We start from the raw sequence: 16,810 nt of genomic DNA, 5'->3' as shown, positions 1-16,810 counted from the left end.
GTGGGAAATTATTGATTTTGGAGGTATATTTTTCTGTTAGACAAGTTTTGTATGTTCTACATCCATCACAGTATTTTTTTAAGGCATAAATAGTTGCTTTTGTTTTTATTAGCTGTGTTAATAGTTTTTATTATGCCAACCCCTGTAGGTTTTTTAAAAATTTTAAATCATCTTTATTGAAGTATTGATTTCCGTGCAATAAATGCATGCATTTTAAGTGTATAGTTCAGTGACTTTTGAAAAATGAGTTCACCCATGTAACCAAGACCTCAGTCATGATGTAGAACATATCCAGAAAGATTCCTTCATTCTCCTTTGCAGGCAGTCCTCACCCCACTCCTGGCCTAAGGAAACCACTGATCTACTTTTTGTCACTATACAATTTCATATAAATGGAACCATATAGTATATACTCTTTGTGCCTACATTTTTCTGTCCAGCATAATTTTTTTGAGATTCATCCATGTTGTTGGTGTATCAGTAATGCACTCTTTTTAAAGGGCTGAATAGTATTCACCTGGAATTCTATACCCAGTGAAGATAGGCTTAAAAATGAAGGTACAGAAAGGTTAAAAGTAAAATAATGAAAAAAGGTACAGTATACAAATAGTAGCCCTCAGAACAGCACTGTTAAGTCTATATATTATCAAATACAGTAGACACTCCAGCCAGAAGTGTTAATGAAGATCAAGAGTTCTGGGAAAGATAAAATAGTCTGGGAAGGTGAAACATTTCTAATCTCCATACATGTACATATGGTATCAAAATACACAAAGTAAAAACTGAGAACTAAGAGGAGAAATGGACAAATCTGCAATTATAATGGAAGATTTTAAGGTTTCTTTCAATAACTGAGAGCAAGCACTCAAATATTTGTATGAATATGGAGCATTGGAAGAACATGGTCAACAAACTTGACATAGTAAACATATATGGAATACTGCTCCCAGTGTGTTACCAAAATTGGCCATATTTTGAGCCACAAAACAAGTTGCACATTTCAAAGGATTCAAATCATATAGATTATGTTACCTAACCACATTGAAATCGAGTCATAAATCAATTACAGAAATACAATTAGAAAATTCCTACATGTGTGGAAAATAGGACTACATTTCAGGACAACCTGCAGTTCAAAAAAAGGAATCATAGTGGAATTTAGAAAATATTTTGAATTGCATGATAATGAAAATGCAGTCTATTAAAGCTTAGGAGATGCATCTAATGTCATGTTTTGAAGAAAACTTGTGGCCTAAAATGCATATATCGGGTAAGAAGTAAAGCCTGGAAATTAATAACTAAATCAGGACTCAGCAAACTTAAAGGGCCAGATAGTCACTTTTATTTTTAGCCTTGCAGGTCATGTGATCTCTGTTGCTAACTACTCAGTTATACCATTGTAGCAATATAGAGTGAATGAGCAGGGCTGTGTTCCAGTAAGGGCATGAAGTAACACATACTGTCCTACATTGGTGGTAGGAGTGTAAATTAGCAAAAGCAATTTGGAAAGTTGTTTGGCATTGTCCACTAAAATTGAACACATGTTTTCCCTATGACTCAACACTTCTTCTAAAATGTACCCAACTGAACTGAGTATACCAAGGTCTATATACAAGAATATTCACAATAGCATTATCCAAAATAACCAACACTGGAACCAACTCAAATGTCTATCAACAGAGGAACAAATAACTTATGATATATTCATATAGTAGATTACATACAGTGAAGAGAGCTACATACTGCAGCATGCAACAACATGGATATATCTCAGACATGTTATTTGCAAAAAAGCCAGAAATCAAGGAAGGTATCCTCAAAAACTAATCTGCGGAGTTAGGCTACTAATGTGCTAGAAATGTTGTGTTATGAACCTTGGTGATGATCACACAGGTTGTGGGCCTTTTGTATTCATAGATTTTGCTCTGTTATACTTTAAATTTTAAAATGCATTTTTAAAAGCTTATGTGTTTATACCTGGTGTGCTGGGGAGTATCTTGTCAACCATTGGACTTCACTGTAAGGTGATAGGTTTAAAGCTAACTTTTTTGCTGTGTTCCCCAAGGTGGTTGAACATCCTTTTCTTGGGCCAGTTCTTCCAGAGAGGAATCTACAGTTTCCTGCCTATGGAATCTAAGATTGTCTGGCAGCATTCAGGGAGCCAAGCAGCAGGAGACAGCCAGGGTCGTCTTACTCATTATGGCTGTTTCACTAGCAGCCCTTTCCTCTCTTGGCCCCGTGCCTAGTGTCTAGTGCCTCTGCCACAGTAACTCTTTAGAACGGACCTCTACAAGATGGGTCTTCTGAAATGGCTGGGTGAGAAGCTTGGCAAATCCTCCCCCCAAAATCAACAAACAGTAAGATTAGATAATATTGTCTAAAATAACTGTTTAAAGACCAGAAATGACCAAAGGCACACAATAATTCAGAACATTTATTCAAGGAAATCAGTGATTTTACAACATGAATCAGACCACCTCTGGTTGTCTGCCTGCTCTGTCGGCAGTAGATTTGAGCCTTTTCCACTCTGCTAGACTCTTGCTGTCTGTAAATCTGCTGTTTTCCAGAATTTGTTTAAATCTCTTGTTAGCTGTCATCTTTTCTCTTCTTTGTGTACTTAAGAGGTATACTTTTTAAAAGTTCTGCTACTGTCATTTTAATGGGGTTTCAGAAGGTGATGGTTACAATCACTTGGATTCATTCTGCCAGGTTTAATGGAAGTTCTCTATAATGTTCTTCCCCAGACCCTCAGTTCAGTTGGTTGTTAGATTTACCAGTCTGCTGCATAGGTAGCATTGGCCTTGAAGTCAGGCAGTTTTACTGTGTGTCAAGTACCGTAATAAACAAGCATTTTATTTGGGTTTTCTCAGCTAGTACAGTTACTTGAAGTGGGCACTATTGTTAACCTTTCTTTAATATTGAGGAAATGGATGCTTAAATAAGTCAATAACGGCATCGTGTAGCTAGCACATGGTAAAGCTGAGATTTGCACCAGGTGGTCTGACCTTTGATCCCATGGACTTACCTGTTTTAAATGGCTATTCTTGGTATCACCACAGCTCTGTTACAGGAGTGAAATGAGATCATTGATTTTAGACTGCTTTTCATATTGTTGGGTACCATAAAAATATATGAGGCATTAATCTTGAGAAAAATATTAGAGCTTTAATGGAGAGATTTCCAAACATGTAATGATGATAATGTCTGCTTATTTTCTTGTTTCTTTCTCTCTTTTTAACCTTTTTTTTAAGGACACTTAATGCATTTTCTCTTCATTGCCCATTCTAACCTTTAACATTTCCATAGACCCAGACAGGAAAAAAATACCAGTTTGTGTTTTCCAGTAATTCATAACAAACATGATCTGTCTTCAAACAAATAAAAGGAGTTAAAGACCTTGAACAGAATTACGACATCTAGATGATTAGTTTAACTCAAGTTATATTTAAAAGGAAACTGGGGAAGTCAGATTGTTTACTGTCATCGATGCTAAATGGGTGTTTGACTAAAACACTGTAACATGTTTGTATAAATGATACTTAAGGCTTATTATCTAAGGTGAGCAAATTTTAGTATTTTAAATATTAAATGAAAATTCTACTGTTTCTGAGTGAGAGTTTTTTCAGACTTATCGGTTTGAAAAAACAGTGTTTTATTCTGTCAGAGGAATATAGATGAGGTGGGAGGCCATTATTTCACTTTTAAGAAATTTACAGTCAAGATTTTATCAACAGATTTCTTCAATCTAGTAAAAGAAGAGTTCATAACCTTGAGCACAGTAATTGTCAGATTTTCTCTAGTGATTCCCAAAATGTATTATTGGCAAAGATCAGCATGGAGACATGGCTCTTAATGCTTGGGTGCATGTGCTGCTTGAGGAGATAAGTTAACACACCAGTAGCCATGAACTTGGCTTTAGGCTTGACCCTTTCATCCCAAAGTTGAGTTAAAGGACTGAATGTGATTATGCCCACCTCCTGGTGACAGTGTTCTCTGCCTACTTTTAGACTGGATCAGTCTCAGAGATGGACCCATCACCATATCTGACTCCTCTGATGAGGAAGGGGTTCCGATGCTGGTCACCCCAGCTCCTCAGCAACACGATGAAGAGGACCTGGATGATGATGTCATCCTGACAGAAGTGAGTTTTCTAAAACTTCCCATGATAAGGTGTTATTGCAGGTTAATAATTTGGTTCTTCAGCCACTCAGTGGTGGGTATTGGGGTCTTGTAGAGCAACTGAGAGCGCCTCTGCTTGTGCTACACTTGTAGCCCTGTTTGTTGGCCCTTGTGCCACATTTCTGAGAACAGCTCCCTTTACACCCTACCTGACGTCCCCTTAGCTTAGAAGTCATGAGTTTTGGTCTGTTTCTGGACTTAATTTCTGCACTATTGCTCTGTCTATTCACATACTAGTCCATACCATTGTAATGACTACAACCTTATAATGTATCTTGCAGGGAGGATGTAGCTCAAGTGGTACAGTGTATACTTAATATACACAAGGTCTTGGGTTCAATCCCCACTACCTCATCTAAAAATAAGTAAATTAATGTAATTACCTCCCCTCCCCGCCCCCCCCAAAAGAAAATACATGTGTGAGTTTAAGAAAAAAGACAACTTCAGCTGAAGTTTCAGAGGTAACCACATATGGATGAAGTTAGTGTTACAAAGAATGTGGAAAGATGCACAGAGTATGAAAAAAAAAAGCTGCATTTATAATGTATCTTAATATCAGGTAGTGCTCATCTCCCCTTATTATTCTGTATTTTTCAGAATCACCCAGGATACTTTTGTGCTTATATTTTATAATTTTTTGTTGTTAGGGAAGGTAATTAGGTTTAATTATTTATTTGTTTTAATGGAGGGACTGGGGATTGAACCCAAGGACCTCGTGCATGCTAGGCATGCACTCTACCACTGAGCTATACCCTCTCCCTACTTTCGTGTTCATATTTTAATGCAAATTTTAAGATCAGCCTTTCTAATTCTATTAGATAGGTAGACTGTTTAATTTAAAATGTATTTTATTGTTATAGAACAAATTTTATAATTTTGACCCTTTCTAACAAGTTTTGTCTTTCCACTTAGTGTTACGTTCCTTTGCCAGAGCATTTTGAGTTTTTCTTTCTATAGATCTTAAATATTTTGAAGTTTGTTTCTGGTTATTTTATCTTTTCTGTTGCTTTTGTCAGTGGCATATTTTCTTCCATGTATCTTTTACCTTTTTTTTTTTTAATTTAAAAGTCTTTTAGGTTTTATATTAATTTCATAATCAGTCACCTTGTTGTTATTGTCTGTAATCATTTTTCAGTTGACCCTAATTTCTCAAGGGATGGTGTCTAGTCTGTCTGTAAATAATGATACTTAGTTTCTTCCTCTCCAGCTTTTACATTTGTCTAATTATATTAACTGATAACTCCTCAAAAACTTTAATAGTTGTAATGGGAATAAGAAAAATAGCCACTAACATAAATGGGAATACTTTTAATATTTCTTTATTAAGTGTGATGGTGGCTCTTTGCTTGAGAGACAGTTTTTTTAGTTATGTTAAGGAAGTAGCCATCTACTTTATTTCAAGTTTTTATCATGAGTAAATGTAGAATTCTGTCCAGTTCAGTCTCAGCATCTATGTAGATTATTAGATGATTTTTAGAAATCTGTTAATGTGGTAAATTATTTTGTCTCTGGACAGTCTTTGCTTGGTAATGTGCTGTCGGATTCCATTTGCTAAGGTTTTATTTAGGGTTTTCTCCATAGAGCTCATGAATGATATTGGCCCATAGGTGTGTGTTTACCTGTGTTACTCTTGACAGTTTTTTTTTATAAACGTGATTTTGACTTGATGAAAGGACTTTAGAAGTTTTCTTTCTTTTTCTGTACTGTGATATAATATTTTAAATAATGTTGGAATTACCTATTTCTTAAAGATTTGGTAGAATTTACCCTAAAGGTATCTGGTTGCTTTTCATGGAGGACACTTCTTTGAAACTGTTTCAGGTTCCTCCGTGGTGATTGATGTTTAGATTTTATGTTGTTTTCATTATCAGTTTTGTTCACTGATATTTTCCTAGAAAATCATTTATTTCTTCAACATTTTTAATGTATTTAATAGAATTAATCAAAATAGCCTGTTCTTTTTACTTTCTCAGAACTTAACAATTCCTCCATTTCCTTTTGCTCTTTTCGTGTACTTGTGTTTTTTTCGCCTTTTTTCTTGATTTGATGAGCTAACCATTATCTTCCTTCTTCCCTTCTCTTCTACTTAGTCTTAAGAACCATGAACCTACTTCTGTCTCTGTAGATTTGCTGATTCTGGACATTGTATGTGAATAGAATCTTTAAATATCTGATCCTGTGTGACCAGCTTCTTTCATGCAGCATAATATTTTCAAGGTTCATGTATGATGTAGCATGAATCAGTTCTTCATTCCTTTTTATTGCTGAGTAGTGCAGTGTATGGGTGTACCACATATTGTTCAGCCTTTTCTCTATTGATGGGCATTTGAGTTGCTTCCATTTTTTCATTATTCTGCATAATGAATAATGCTGCTATGAACATTCGTAGAAAATTTTCTATGGATATATGTTTTCATTTCTTTTGAGTATTGTCTTAGTCTGTTTGGGCTGCTGTAACAAAATACCGCATACTGGGTAGCTTATAGACGACAGAAATGTATTGATCACACTTCTAGAGTCTGGGACTCTATCAAGACTCCAGCATGATCGTGTTCTGGAAAGGTCCCCTTCCTGATTCATAGTTGACACTTTGTCACTGTGTCCTCACGTGGTGGAAGGAGCTAGGAATCTCTCTGGAGCCCCTTCTATAATCCCATTCGTGAGGGTTCTACCCTTATGACTTAGCACCTCTCAAAGATTCTCCCTACTAATACCATTACCTTTGGTGGTTAGGATTTCAGCATATGAGCTTGGGGGCTGAAGGGGAGGGTGCAGACATTCAGACCATAGCAGGTATATACCTAGGAATGAAATTGTTGAGTCATGAGGTAACCCTATGTTTTACTCTACCAGCCTGTTTTCCATAGCAGTAGCACCGTTTTGCATTGCTACTAACAGTGTATGAGGGTTCCAGTTTCTCCATATCCTCACCAATAATTGCCATCTGTCTGTTTTGTCACGGCCCTCCTTGTGGGTGTGAAGTGCTATCTCGTGGTTTGAGTTGCATTTCCCTGTGGCTGATGTTGAGCCTCTTTTCATGTGCTTATTGGCCATTTGTATATCTTCTTTGGAGGAATGTCTATGCAGATCCTCTGCACATTTTTGAAGTGGTGGTGTTTTTTATTATTAAATCTTTATATATTCAGAATACTGTACCTTATCAGCTGTCTGATTTGTGGATATTTTCTCTCATTTTGTAAATTGTCTTTTTACTTTTTTGTTAGTGTCCCTTAATCACAAAAGTTTTAAACTTCCAGGTTCAGTTTGTCTATTATTTTCCTTTGTCACTTGTTTTAGTATCATGTCTAATACATACAATCTATTTTAAGGGCTAGTTTAGGCTTCCTCACAATGTAGAGGCCTCAGCACTAATGTATATTAAAGCTTTAAACTCTTCCTGGATACTGTAAAGACTTTAGAACACTTTAACTCTGTTTATTCACCTCCTAACTTAAATACTGTTTTATTAATATATTTTAATTCTGTATACATTTTGTTTTGTTTGGGGCAGGTAATTAGGTTTATTTATTTTATTTTTAATGGAGATACTGGGGATTGAACCCAGGACCTCATGCATGCTAAGCACACACTCTGCCACTGAGCTATACCCTCCCCCTAATTCTGTATAGATTTTTTTTAAGCCTTACTTTTTTTTTGTTTTGCATAGTCACTATTCTCTTCACCAAATATTTATCTTTTTTTGTTTTTCTTCATTCCCTCTTGCATCGCTGGCCTTAAAACTGAGATTTTTTATTCTATCTGAAGAACACTCTTTAGGATTTTCTTTACAATAAATCTGATATAAAATTCATTGTGGCAGTTATTTTCTTTTAACACAAGGAGGATATTATTCCAATATTTTCTGGCTTCCGTTTTTCTGTTGAAAAGTCAGTCTTTTTTTTTTTTCTTTGAAGGCAGTATGTGCTGCTTCTTTAAAATTTTATCTTTGTATTTAATTTCTGCAGTCTTCCTGTGCTATATCTAGGTCTTTGTTGTTTGGGGTTTTAAAAATTCATCTTGCTTAAATCTTCAGAACTAAAATCAAGCCACTGTTCTTGAATATTTGGATTTTATCTTCAGATATTGCTTCTTATCTCTTTCCTCTTCTAGAACTTTAGTTACATAATTGGTAAAACCTTTTCACTGTATTCTTTATGTCTTCTATTCTCTTATCTATTTTCAGTCATTTTGTATCTCTATGCCTTATTCTGGTTATTTTCTTCTGACCTGTCTTTAATTTCACTCATTTCTCTCTTTATCTATGTTCATTAAAATGCTATGCCACATCCATTGATTCCTTCAGTTATTGTATTTTTCTATTCTGGAATTTCCATTTGATTGTTTTTTTTTTCTTTCTTTAAAAAAAATATTTTTAATGGAAATACTAAAGATTGAACCTAGGACCTTGTGCGTGCTAAACACACACTACCACTGAGCTATACCCACCCCATTTTTTTCTTTCTTTCTAACAATTTCTAGTTCTCTGCTGAAATTTTCAATCTAGTCTTTTTATTTCCTTAAACATGCTAATAAGCATGTCATTTTAGAATCCATATCTGATAACTTCACTGTCTGAAGTCTCTATTGGTTTGTTTCTGATGTCTGTTGCTTCTCTTGTTTCGATTTTCTGTTATGTTGCATCAACTTCTTTTATGCTTGGTTATTTTTTATTGAGTGGTAGTCGTCATTGTATATGAAAATTTTGAGGTTCTAGATGATGTCTTTCTTCAGAGAGGGCCCACATTTGTTTCTCAAAGAAGGCTAGGGAGACTGACAATCTCAGATTCAGGTATTTAAACTTTCGAAACTAGGATTTAGTTCCGGGGAGACCCAGCATATTTCCAGTTTACCCTTATTGCAAGGATTCACCATAGAACTTGAGATTTACCAGACCTCCTCCCCATGGTGAGTTCTGGATTCCAGTTTTTGTGCACTTGGGTCTTCAGTAAGGATATCAGAAGTTTTGCTCATTTTCTCATTCTTCAGCCAGGTCTGAGATGGGCAAATGCATCTCTAGAGGAAACGTATCCCAATGTGGGGCTTATTTTGCTGGATTTATTCCTCCTGAATCCTGTCCCCCTTTAATATATCTCTGAGGCTTTCAAGTAGATATTTTGGTTTTGTTTTCATATTTTGACCAGGGTTTCTGCTTTTACTTAATAGAAGGGTTGATCTGTATGATCTAGCATGGCATTCGTAGAATCAGAAATCGACTTTTGTGTCTTTACCCATGTGCTTTCTGAACCATTGTGTTCCAGTAACTCTGCATTATATACAGGTATTATCTTGTTTTTTTGTCCTTGGCTTTAGTGTGCTCACAGATAATGCATTTTTTTTTACAAATTACAGGTTTGTAGCAACCTTGCATTGAGCTAGTCTTTGGCACCATTTTCCTGGTAGCATTTTTAAAAATTAAGTATGTGCATTGTTTTTTTAAACATAATGCTATTGCACACTTAATAGACTGCAGTGTAGTGTAAACGTAACTTTTATATGCAATGGCAAATAAAAAAATTTCATGTGGCTTGCTTTATTGGGATATTCGCTTTATTGCAGTGGTCTGGATCTGAACCTGAAATGTCTCTGAGGTATGCCTGTAGTTGATTATACAGTTGGATTTTGCCTAGTGAGTCTATTTAAAGAAACTTAAATTTACTAGGTAAATTGATCTCATTTATATTTATTAATGTGACTATGATAGTTTTTAATTCTCTCACAGTATTTAATGTTTTATTTTTTATTACTTTTAAAAAATAACCTTTCCCTGTATTCTCTGCATCTTTGAGGTTTTGTTTTTATTTATATTGGAAGCGTGTGTTCTTGCTTATCATTTGAAAAGTTTTTATCTTTAGGTTTTTTTTTTCCTCAGTTTTTTTTAGTTCTTCTAGTGCTTACTTCTATACTTTTCAATGCTGTCCTTACATGTGTCCTTACATTGATTTATAAGTTTAAGTGTATCTTTGGACCCTTAGCTTCTCCATTTCCCTTCCCAACTTCTTGATGGTTACCTTATTTCTACAAAATCATCATTTAAAACATTTATATTAAATAATTATTTCATTACTTCTCTGTTCTTTCTTTTCTCATTCACTGTTTAGTACTGATTTCATCATATGTGTCACTCATCTACCACTTCTTCCTTTTTCAGTAGTTAGGTATTAGTACTTTGAATGCAGTTGGAGTTTTCCTGGACCAGCTCTTTGTAGGCAGTTACATTGGGGAAAGGCTCAGGCACTATTCTTGACTATCAGGAATTCTCCTTCCTTGTGACAGAGAATGTTGGGGCAGGGGGGCAGGACGGTCAGCAGATGTTTGCACACATGCACATGTACTTATTTGGCCTTATTTCTTACTGCTTGTCAGAGATGTGTGTCGTCATTCTGTCTAACCTTCTCAGAAAATCTTTGCTACCAAATGGGGTGGAGATTCCCATTTTTCCAAACAAGAGATTGCTGGTTTTGCTCCACAGAGCACACCACCTACTTTGGAAAACTCTTTGCCTTTCTGAAGCTTTTTCTCCCTTGCCTGAAATCTGGTTGTACTTCCCTCACTGCATTCATCAGCTCCTCATGTATATTGTGATTTGGGATCACAAATGTCTGCTGGTTTCATCAAAGATTTTCAGTTCTGTGTTTCATTCTCCTCTCTGGATTGGGGTGATTTCAGAGAAGGAAGGATCAGAGACATCTTTATTCTGCTACCTTAAAATTAGGCATTCCACTTTTTAAATTTACAAGCAACACATGATTATGTTTTCTATAGATATCGGAACAATTAGATAAAACTGAAGTCTCTCTTCACCAGCCCCTTCTGCCCCAGAGATTTCCCAGAGGAAATGTTGTGCCAATTTGGTGTGTATCCTTCTGGCTCTTTTTCTTTGACTTCCTATGTATGTATTTGTGTGTGTGTGTGCGTGCACGCACACATGCACACATATATATGTGCTTTTAGAAATGGTATGTTTGTGCTGTTTGAATTTGTTTAAAAAATGGAATTATTGTGTGTATGTATTGTTTTGCAACTTTTCTTCACTTAATAACATTTCTTGGTGAGCTTTCCATTTCATCACATATAGATGCCTCTTTTGAGGGGAGGAGAATTGGAGAGTATTTGTAGAGCAGATAAATAATAGGTTTACTTCACTGTTCTCCTGGGGACAAACTTTAGAATGTCTCCACTTTTTTCCCTTTTATGTTAGAAGCAGTGTAACAGTGAATATCCTTGTATATGCCTCCTTTGTGTACATAAGAGTTTGTAGAATAGATGTGAAAAATAAATTTATAAATCATAAGGATATATGTTTTAAAAAAATAAGTTATACCAAATTGCACTCCTAAATTCACCAGCAGTGAATGATAGCATGAAAGTTCTCCCACATCTGTACCAGTGTTTGACATTATCTAGCTAAAAAGTTGTTTGCCAGTCCTATTGAGGGGTTGGTGAAATCTTGTTTCAGTTAGCATTTTGCTGAATTACTAATGGATTTAGATTCTTTTCATGTGTTTATTAAACATTTCTCATTCCTCTACTGTGTTGTCATTCTTTCATTATTTTCTCTACTATGCAGTTATTTTTGCTTTAGTGTTCTCAGGTGAAATTGTAACTCAGATTATAACTCAAGCCTCAATCTATGAATGGCTACTTTGATTCTTAGTTACTATAGTGTGATCAGATTTCAATGTTAAGATAAACGTGAAGAATAGGTTTTATGGGGGAGAGTGTTTTTGTTTTTGTTTCTTTCCTGTCCTGCCTCAGAAGCTCAGTATAAGTACATGAGGAGATACAGACATAGGAAAAATTGAATTATTATTATTAAAATTTCATTTTTTCTTAGACAAATAAACCTCAGACCTCAAGACCCAATCTCATCAAACCAGCTGCTCAATGGCAAGATCTCAAAAGATTGGGAGAAGAAGGGCCTAAAAAGCCTAGAGCAGCCTTTGAATCAGATAAGAACGGCTATTATTCCGTGTGTAACAGCTCATTGTTTGATTCTGGGGCACAGGATGATTCTGAGGATGACTATGGTGAATTTCTAGGTCTTAGGCCTCCCGGAGTTTCTGAATTTATTAAGCCAAGTGGTCAAACAGAAGGAGAATCCAAGCCTGGACCCAGTCATAACCAAGCAACAAATGACATTGTCAACCCCAGATCAGAGCAGAAAATTATTATCTTGGAAGAAGGTAATCTTCTTTTTCCAGAAAGTGATCCTTTGGACACTCAGAACCAGTCATCTGAAGACTCAGAGACAGAGCTTTTATCAAACCTGGGAGAATCAACTGATATCCTAGATGACCAGGCCATCGAAGAAGACTGCTGGTTAGACCATCCTTACTTCCAGTCTCTGAACCAACAGCCCCGTGAGATAACAAACCAGGTTGTTCCTCAGGAGCGGCAACCTGAAGCAGAACTGGGCCCACTGTTGTATCAGCGTGAGCCCCCAGGGTCAGCTTTTCCAAGACCAGCTTTTCCAAGACCAGAACCCCAGCAGGATGGGATTCCAGGCCCTTCTTCTCCTCAGCCTGCCCATCCTCTGGGAGAGCTTGAAGATCAACAATTAGCAATAGATGATGAAGAGCCAGGTCCAGCCTTTCCGCTGCAAGGATCTCAGGAGCCCAATTTGGAAAACCTTTGGGGGCAAGAATCTCCTGACGTGGATCAAGAACTCATTGCACTATTAGTGAAAGAAACAGTAAGTTTCATTGTGATAAGTAAATAATTACAGACACTGAATATACTAAGTTTCCTTTTGTTGCAAAAACATTATATGTGTGGACTTCATTTTCCTAAGGGGTGTATAATCTTGATTTGTAGAATAAAAGGAAAACTCTGAAGATAATGAAAGTTGAATCAGGATTCCTTAATCTATCCTTATCCCCCCTGCAAGCCCTCTGGGATTCTATCTGCAGATCGTAGATGCCCTGGTGCTGTCATATTAGCAGTCTGCCCAGTTTATAAAAAGGAATTGTGTTAACTCCAAATTCAAACCCTGAAAGCAGGTTAATAAGTTATCTAGAGCTGCACTGTCCACTGTGGTAGCCTCATTTGGCTATTTAAAGTTAAATGTCTTACAATTAAATAAAATTTAAATTTCATTTTCAGTGGCACCAAATTTTAAGTGCTCAGTAGCCACATGGAGCTGAACAGCTGCCATATTGGAAAGCACAGTATAGAACATTTCCATCTTTGCATCACGTTCTGTTAGATAGCACTGATCTAGAAGTAATGCAGGGCTTCATGGGCTGCCGTTTACCTTTGAACTGTCTTTTAACCCTTCTTCCCCCAGGTTTTTTCATCTGGTCCAGTTGGTCCTGTGCTGCTTAAGGGTATACACTAGGAAGTGCTTTATTTGTCTTTAGACTCCCTTTACCTGGGCAGAGATGTTCAATATTTATTGAAAGAATGAAGAATGGGCATGCAGAATGGGAGCGCAGGACCAGATGATCTCTAAGGGCTTTTCTAAATTTTGTATTTATGTAGACACATAAATCTGAGCACCTTGTGTTTTGTTTTAAGCCAGACACAAACCTGCTTTCCTAGTTTTTAGTCATTTTGTATGTTTTTTACCATCTGGTTTTTATTGCAGTTTGAGACATAAAATGTAATGTTTTTATTTCTTTACAGGAAGTAAGATTTCCAGATGTAGCAAATGGGTATATTGAGGAAATAATTCATTTGAAGAATTACTATGATTTGAATGTGTAAGTATACCAGCATGCCTTTCTTTTTTTTATTGTGGTAAAATATACATAACATAAATATTTACCATTTTAACCGTTTTTAAGTGTACAATACAGTGGCATTAAGTATATTTACAGTTTTGCACAACATCACCATCATCCATCTCCAGAACTTTTTCATCTCCCCTAACTGAAACTCTGTCCTCATTAAACACTAACTTCCCACTCCCTCTCCCAAACCACTGGCAACCACTGTTTTACTTTCTGTCTCTGAATTTGACTCCCTAGAGACCCCATGTAAGCGGAATCACACAACATTTGTCCTTTTGTGGCTGGCATATTTCACTTAGCATTGTGTCTTTTTTAATCATCTTATTAGAAGAGTTCTAATTTTAGTTGTATACAGAGTGTTTTCTTGTAGAATCCTGCTTACCTGTAGAATTAAAATGTTTAGTTAATTCTGAGCATTGACACTACCTACATTTTGGTCAAGATATTAGAAGGCATTTTCTCCCCTATGTTTGTAACAAAATATTCTGCAACTACTCTGCCTATTTGGAAAAATGTTTGGAAGTGTTTCTTTAGTTTTTATTATAAAGATGATAAGTGTATTTTTTTAAATAAAAGTATCCCAAAGAGACATTATGCTGTACACCAGAAATTGACACGTGGTAACTGATTGTACTTCAATAAAAAATAATAATAAATAAAAATAAATTTTTAAAAAGTATCCCAGAGAATACAAAATGAAAAATAAGTCTCTTTTCTCTTAGACTTTTTCGCCTCCTTCTAGTCTGCAGAGGTGGAAGGAACAGTTGTGAATTTATAAAGAAGAGTAGATATTGAACTTAATAAAATCTTCAACTAATTAATATAGATTATTAATTAAACAAAAGAGTATACTAAACCTCTGTCCTCAAAGATTATATGCTGTACTGTAGAACTCAGCCAAGGATGAGTGGGAGCTGGCTGCTGTGACCAACGGGGAAGGGCCCCCTTTCCCAGGTCAGCAGCCCAGAGGAGGTTCTTTTTTTTAGTATAAAGACACTGTTGGTTCCATTGGCAGCCTTGTCTATCCCCTCTGTCCAGAGGCAGCCACTGTTTTTTAAACCAGGGTCAAATCAAGGTTTCATAATGTATTTGTCTCTTTAGCTTCTTAATCCAGAGTAGGCCCCCGCTAACTTTTTTTTAATGTCATTGTCTTTTTTTCCCTGTTATTTTTTAACATTAAAAGTTGAAAGACTGTAATATTAACACCCTGTATCCACCACCTAGATTATTGTCTGCCATTCTGCTATAAGGAAGATTTTGCCTTTTTATTTTCTCTTGCTTTTTTTTTTAAATCACTTTTTTGTGATTTTTTTTGTAGACATAAAGGTTTTAATAAGTGGTGTTTTATAATCAGTTATAGTTGTTTTTCTTCTTGATACTGAATTATCCTAAATTTGACGGGTAGGAGCTTCCTCAGATGCACCTGTGTCTTTTTGGCATGACTCCATTAGTCTTTGAGCATGTCCTTGCTTTCTGATATGCCAAGTTACCCCAGGCTTACCTTGAACTTCTCTGTCCCAAACCTGGAATCTGTCATTTTCCCAAAAGCCAGGTTTCTTAGAATAAGGTTTGGTATTTATAACTAACATCTTGGGGTTAGACTTACTCATCATCGCTACTAGCCTGTCATAACTTCTAGGACCTTTCAAGAGACAAACCAAGAATATATGTTTTTTTGTCATGAATTTATATTCATAATTTCCCATTCAAATTTAACAGTAAGATTTTTTCTCAGTCTTTACAATTTTTTTATATTTATGTTTTTTCCACTAAAAACTTAATTTCTACTAACATTAATATATTTTTTCTTTATCCTACAATACATATAAAATAGTTTTAACATTATAGTACCAATGTTACTGCTAATAATAACTACTGAGTGAAATAAACAATATTTTATAGTTATATTTACACTTAATGTATATTTCACGAAGCCATATAGTTAGAATGTGTAGACTGTACTGGGTTGTAGATTGATCATGTTGGTCAGTTCTGGAAGTTTTGTGGCCGTTATCTCATTAAATAATTTCTTTGCCCTTTTCTCTTTCTTCTGTCTTCTGTAACACTTTTCTTCTCCCCCTGTCCTCCATGGCTCTTAACTCCATCTCTTTTTCTCTTGAGATGCATTCCAGGTGATTTTTCAGATCTAACTTCCAGCTTACTGTCTTTTCAGTAGGCTATAATCTTCTGTTAAATCCACCTATTATGATTTTAATTTCAGTTTCTGTATTTTTTTTCATTTCTAGTATTTTTATTTTTTAATTCTTCTGGCTGTTTTTCTAGTGTTTTACTTTTTGTCTGTATTTTTAATCCTTTTAGTTCTTCAGGTACAATAGTCATAGCTTCTTTGTGTTCTGAGTATGATCATTCTGACATGTGAATTTCTTGTGAATCCCATTCTGTTTCTGCTGGTTCTCATGGTGTCCTGTTCACTTGTGTATTTTGTAGAATTTGACTGTTACCTCATTACTTGAGGTCTTGATAGAAATGATTCCTTCAGGGAGGATTTATTTTAACTTTTGTCATGTGCCTAAGGGTAGTGTCAGTCTAGTACTACTTCAGGTTGTTGTCTGGAAGTTTTATCTTACCCAAGTAAGAATTTAGTCCTGAATGAGGACTGAGTAATCGTCACAAATCCTCAGGAGTTTTGTCTTCCCCTCCATCCACTCAGCATCAGTGTTAAGATGTGCTTTTCCGTATGGTGTCTGAACTTTTTCTCTTAATCTGTATGCCCTGTGAAAACTAAGGGCTTAAACTATTAGGATCAACAAATGCCCTCAGGAAAATCTGGATTTTATGTTTGGCTTACTTCTCGGAGGTTTCTGTTTCACTTAGGTTTGGGCTCCTGGAAATTCCTTACTGGTTTAAATATATTGGTGTACTTTAAAGGTTTTATTTTA

The 16,810-nt window shown here is 35.7% G+C and overlaps 1 protein-coding gene across 2 annotated transcripts in view; it reads left to right on the top strand.

The window, feature by feature from the left end:
• RNF216 (ring finger protein 216) overlaps positions 1-16,810 on the top strand; it is a 135,095-nt gene that overhangs the window by 6,988 nt on the left and 111,297 nt on the right. For both annotated transcript variants that reach the window (XM_032459982.1, XM_032459981.1), the window contains exons 3-5: positions 4,008-4,141; positions 12,014-12,871; positions 13,804-13,880. In XM_032459982.1, the coding sequence (XP_032315873.1) occupies positions 4,008-4,141; positions 12,014-12,871; positions 13,804-13,880 (1,069 nt within the window). The remainder of the gene's footprint in view (positions 1-4,007; positions 4,142-12,013; positions 12,872-13,803; positions 13,881-16,810) is intronic.

Source organism: Camelus ferus, chromosome 18 (assembly GCF_009834535.1).
Source record: "Camelus ferus isolate YT-003-E chromosome 18, BCGSAC_Cfer_1.0, whole genome shotgun sequence".
NCBI lineage: Eukaryota > Metazoa > Chordata > Mammalia > Artiodactyla > Camelidae > Camelus > Camelus ferus.
Note: the sequence above shows the minus strand (reverse complement) of the source record. Positions and strands in the feature narration are given on the sequence as shown.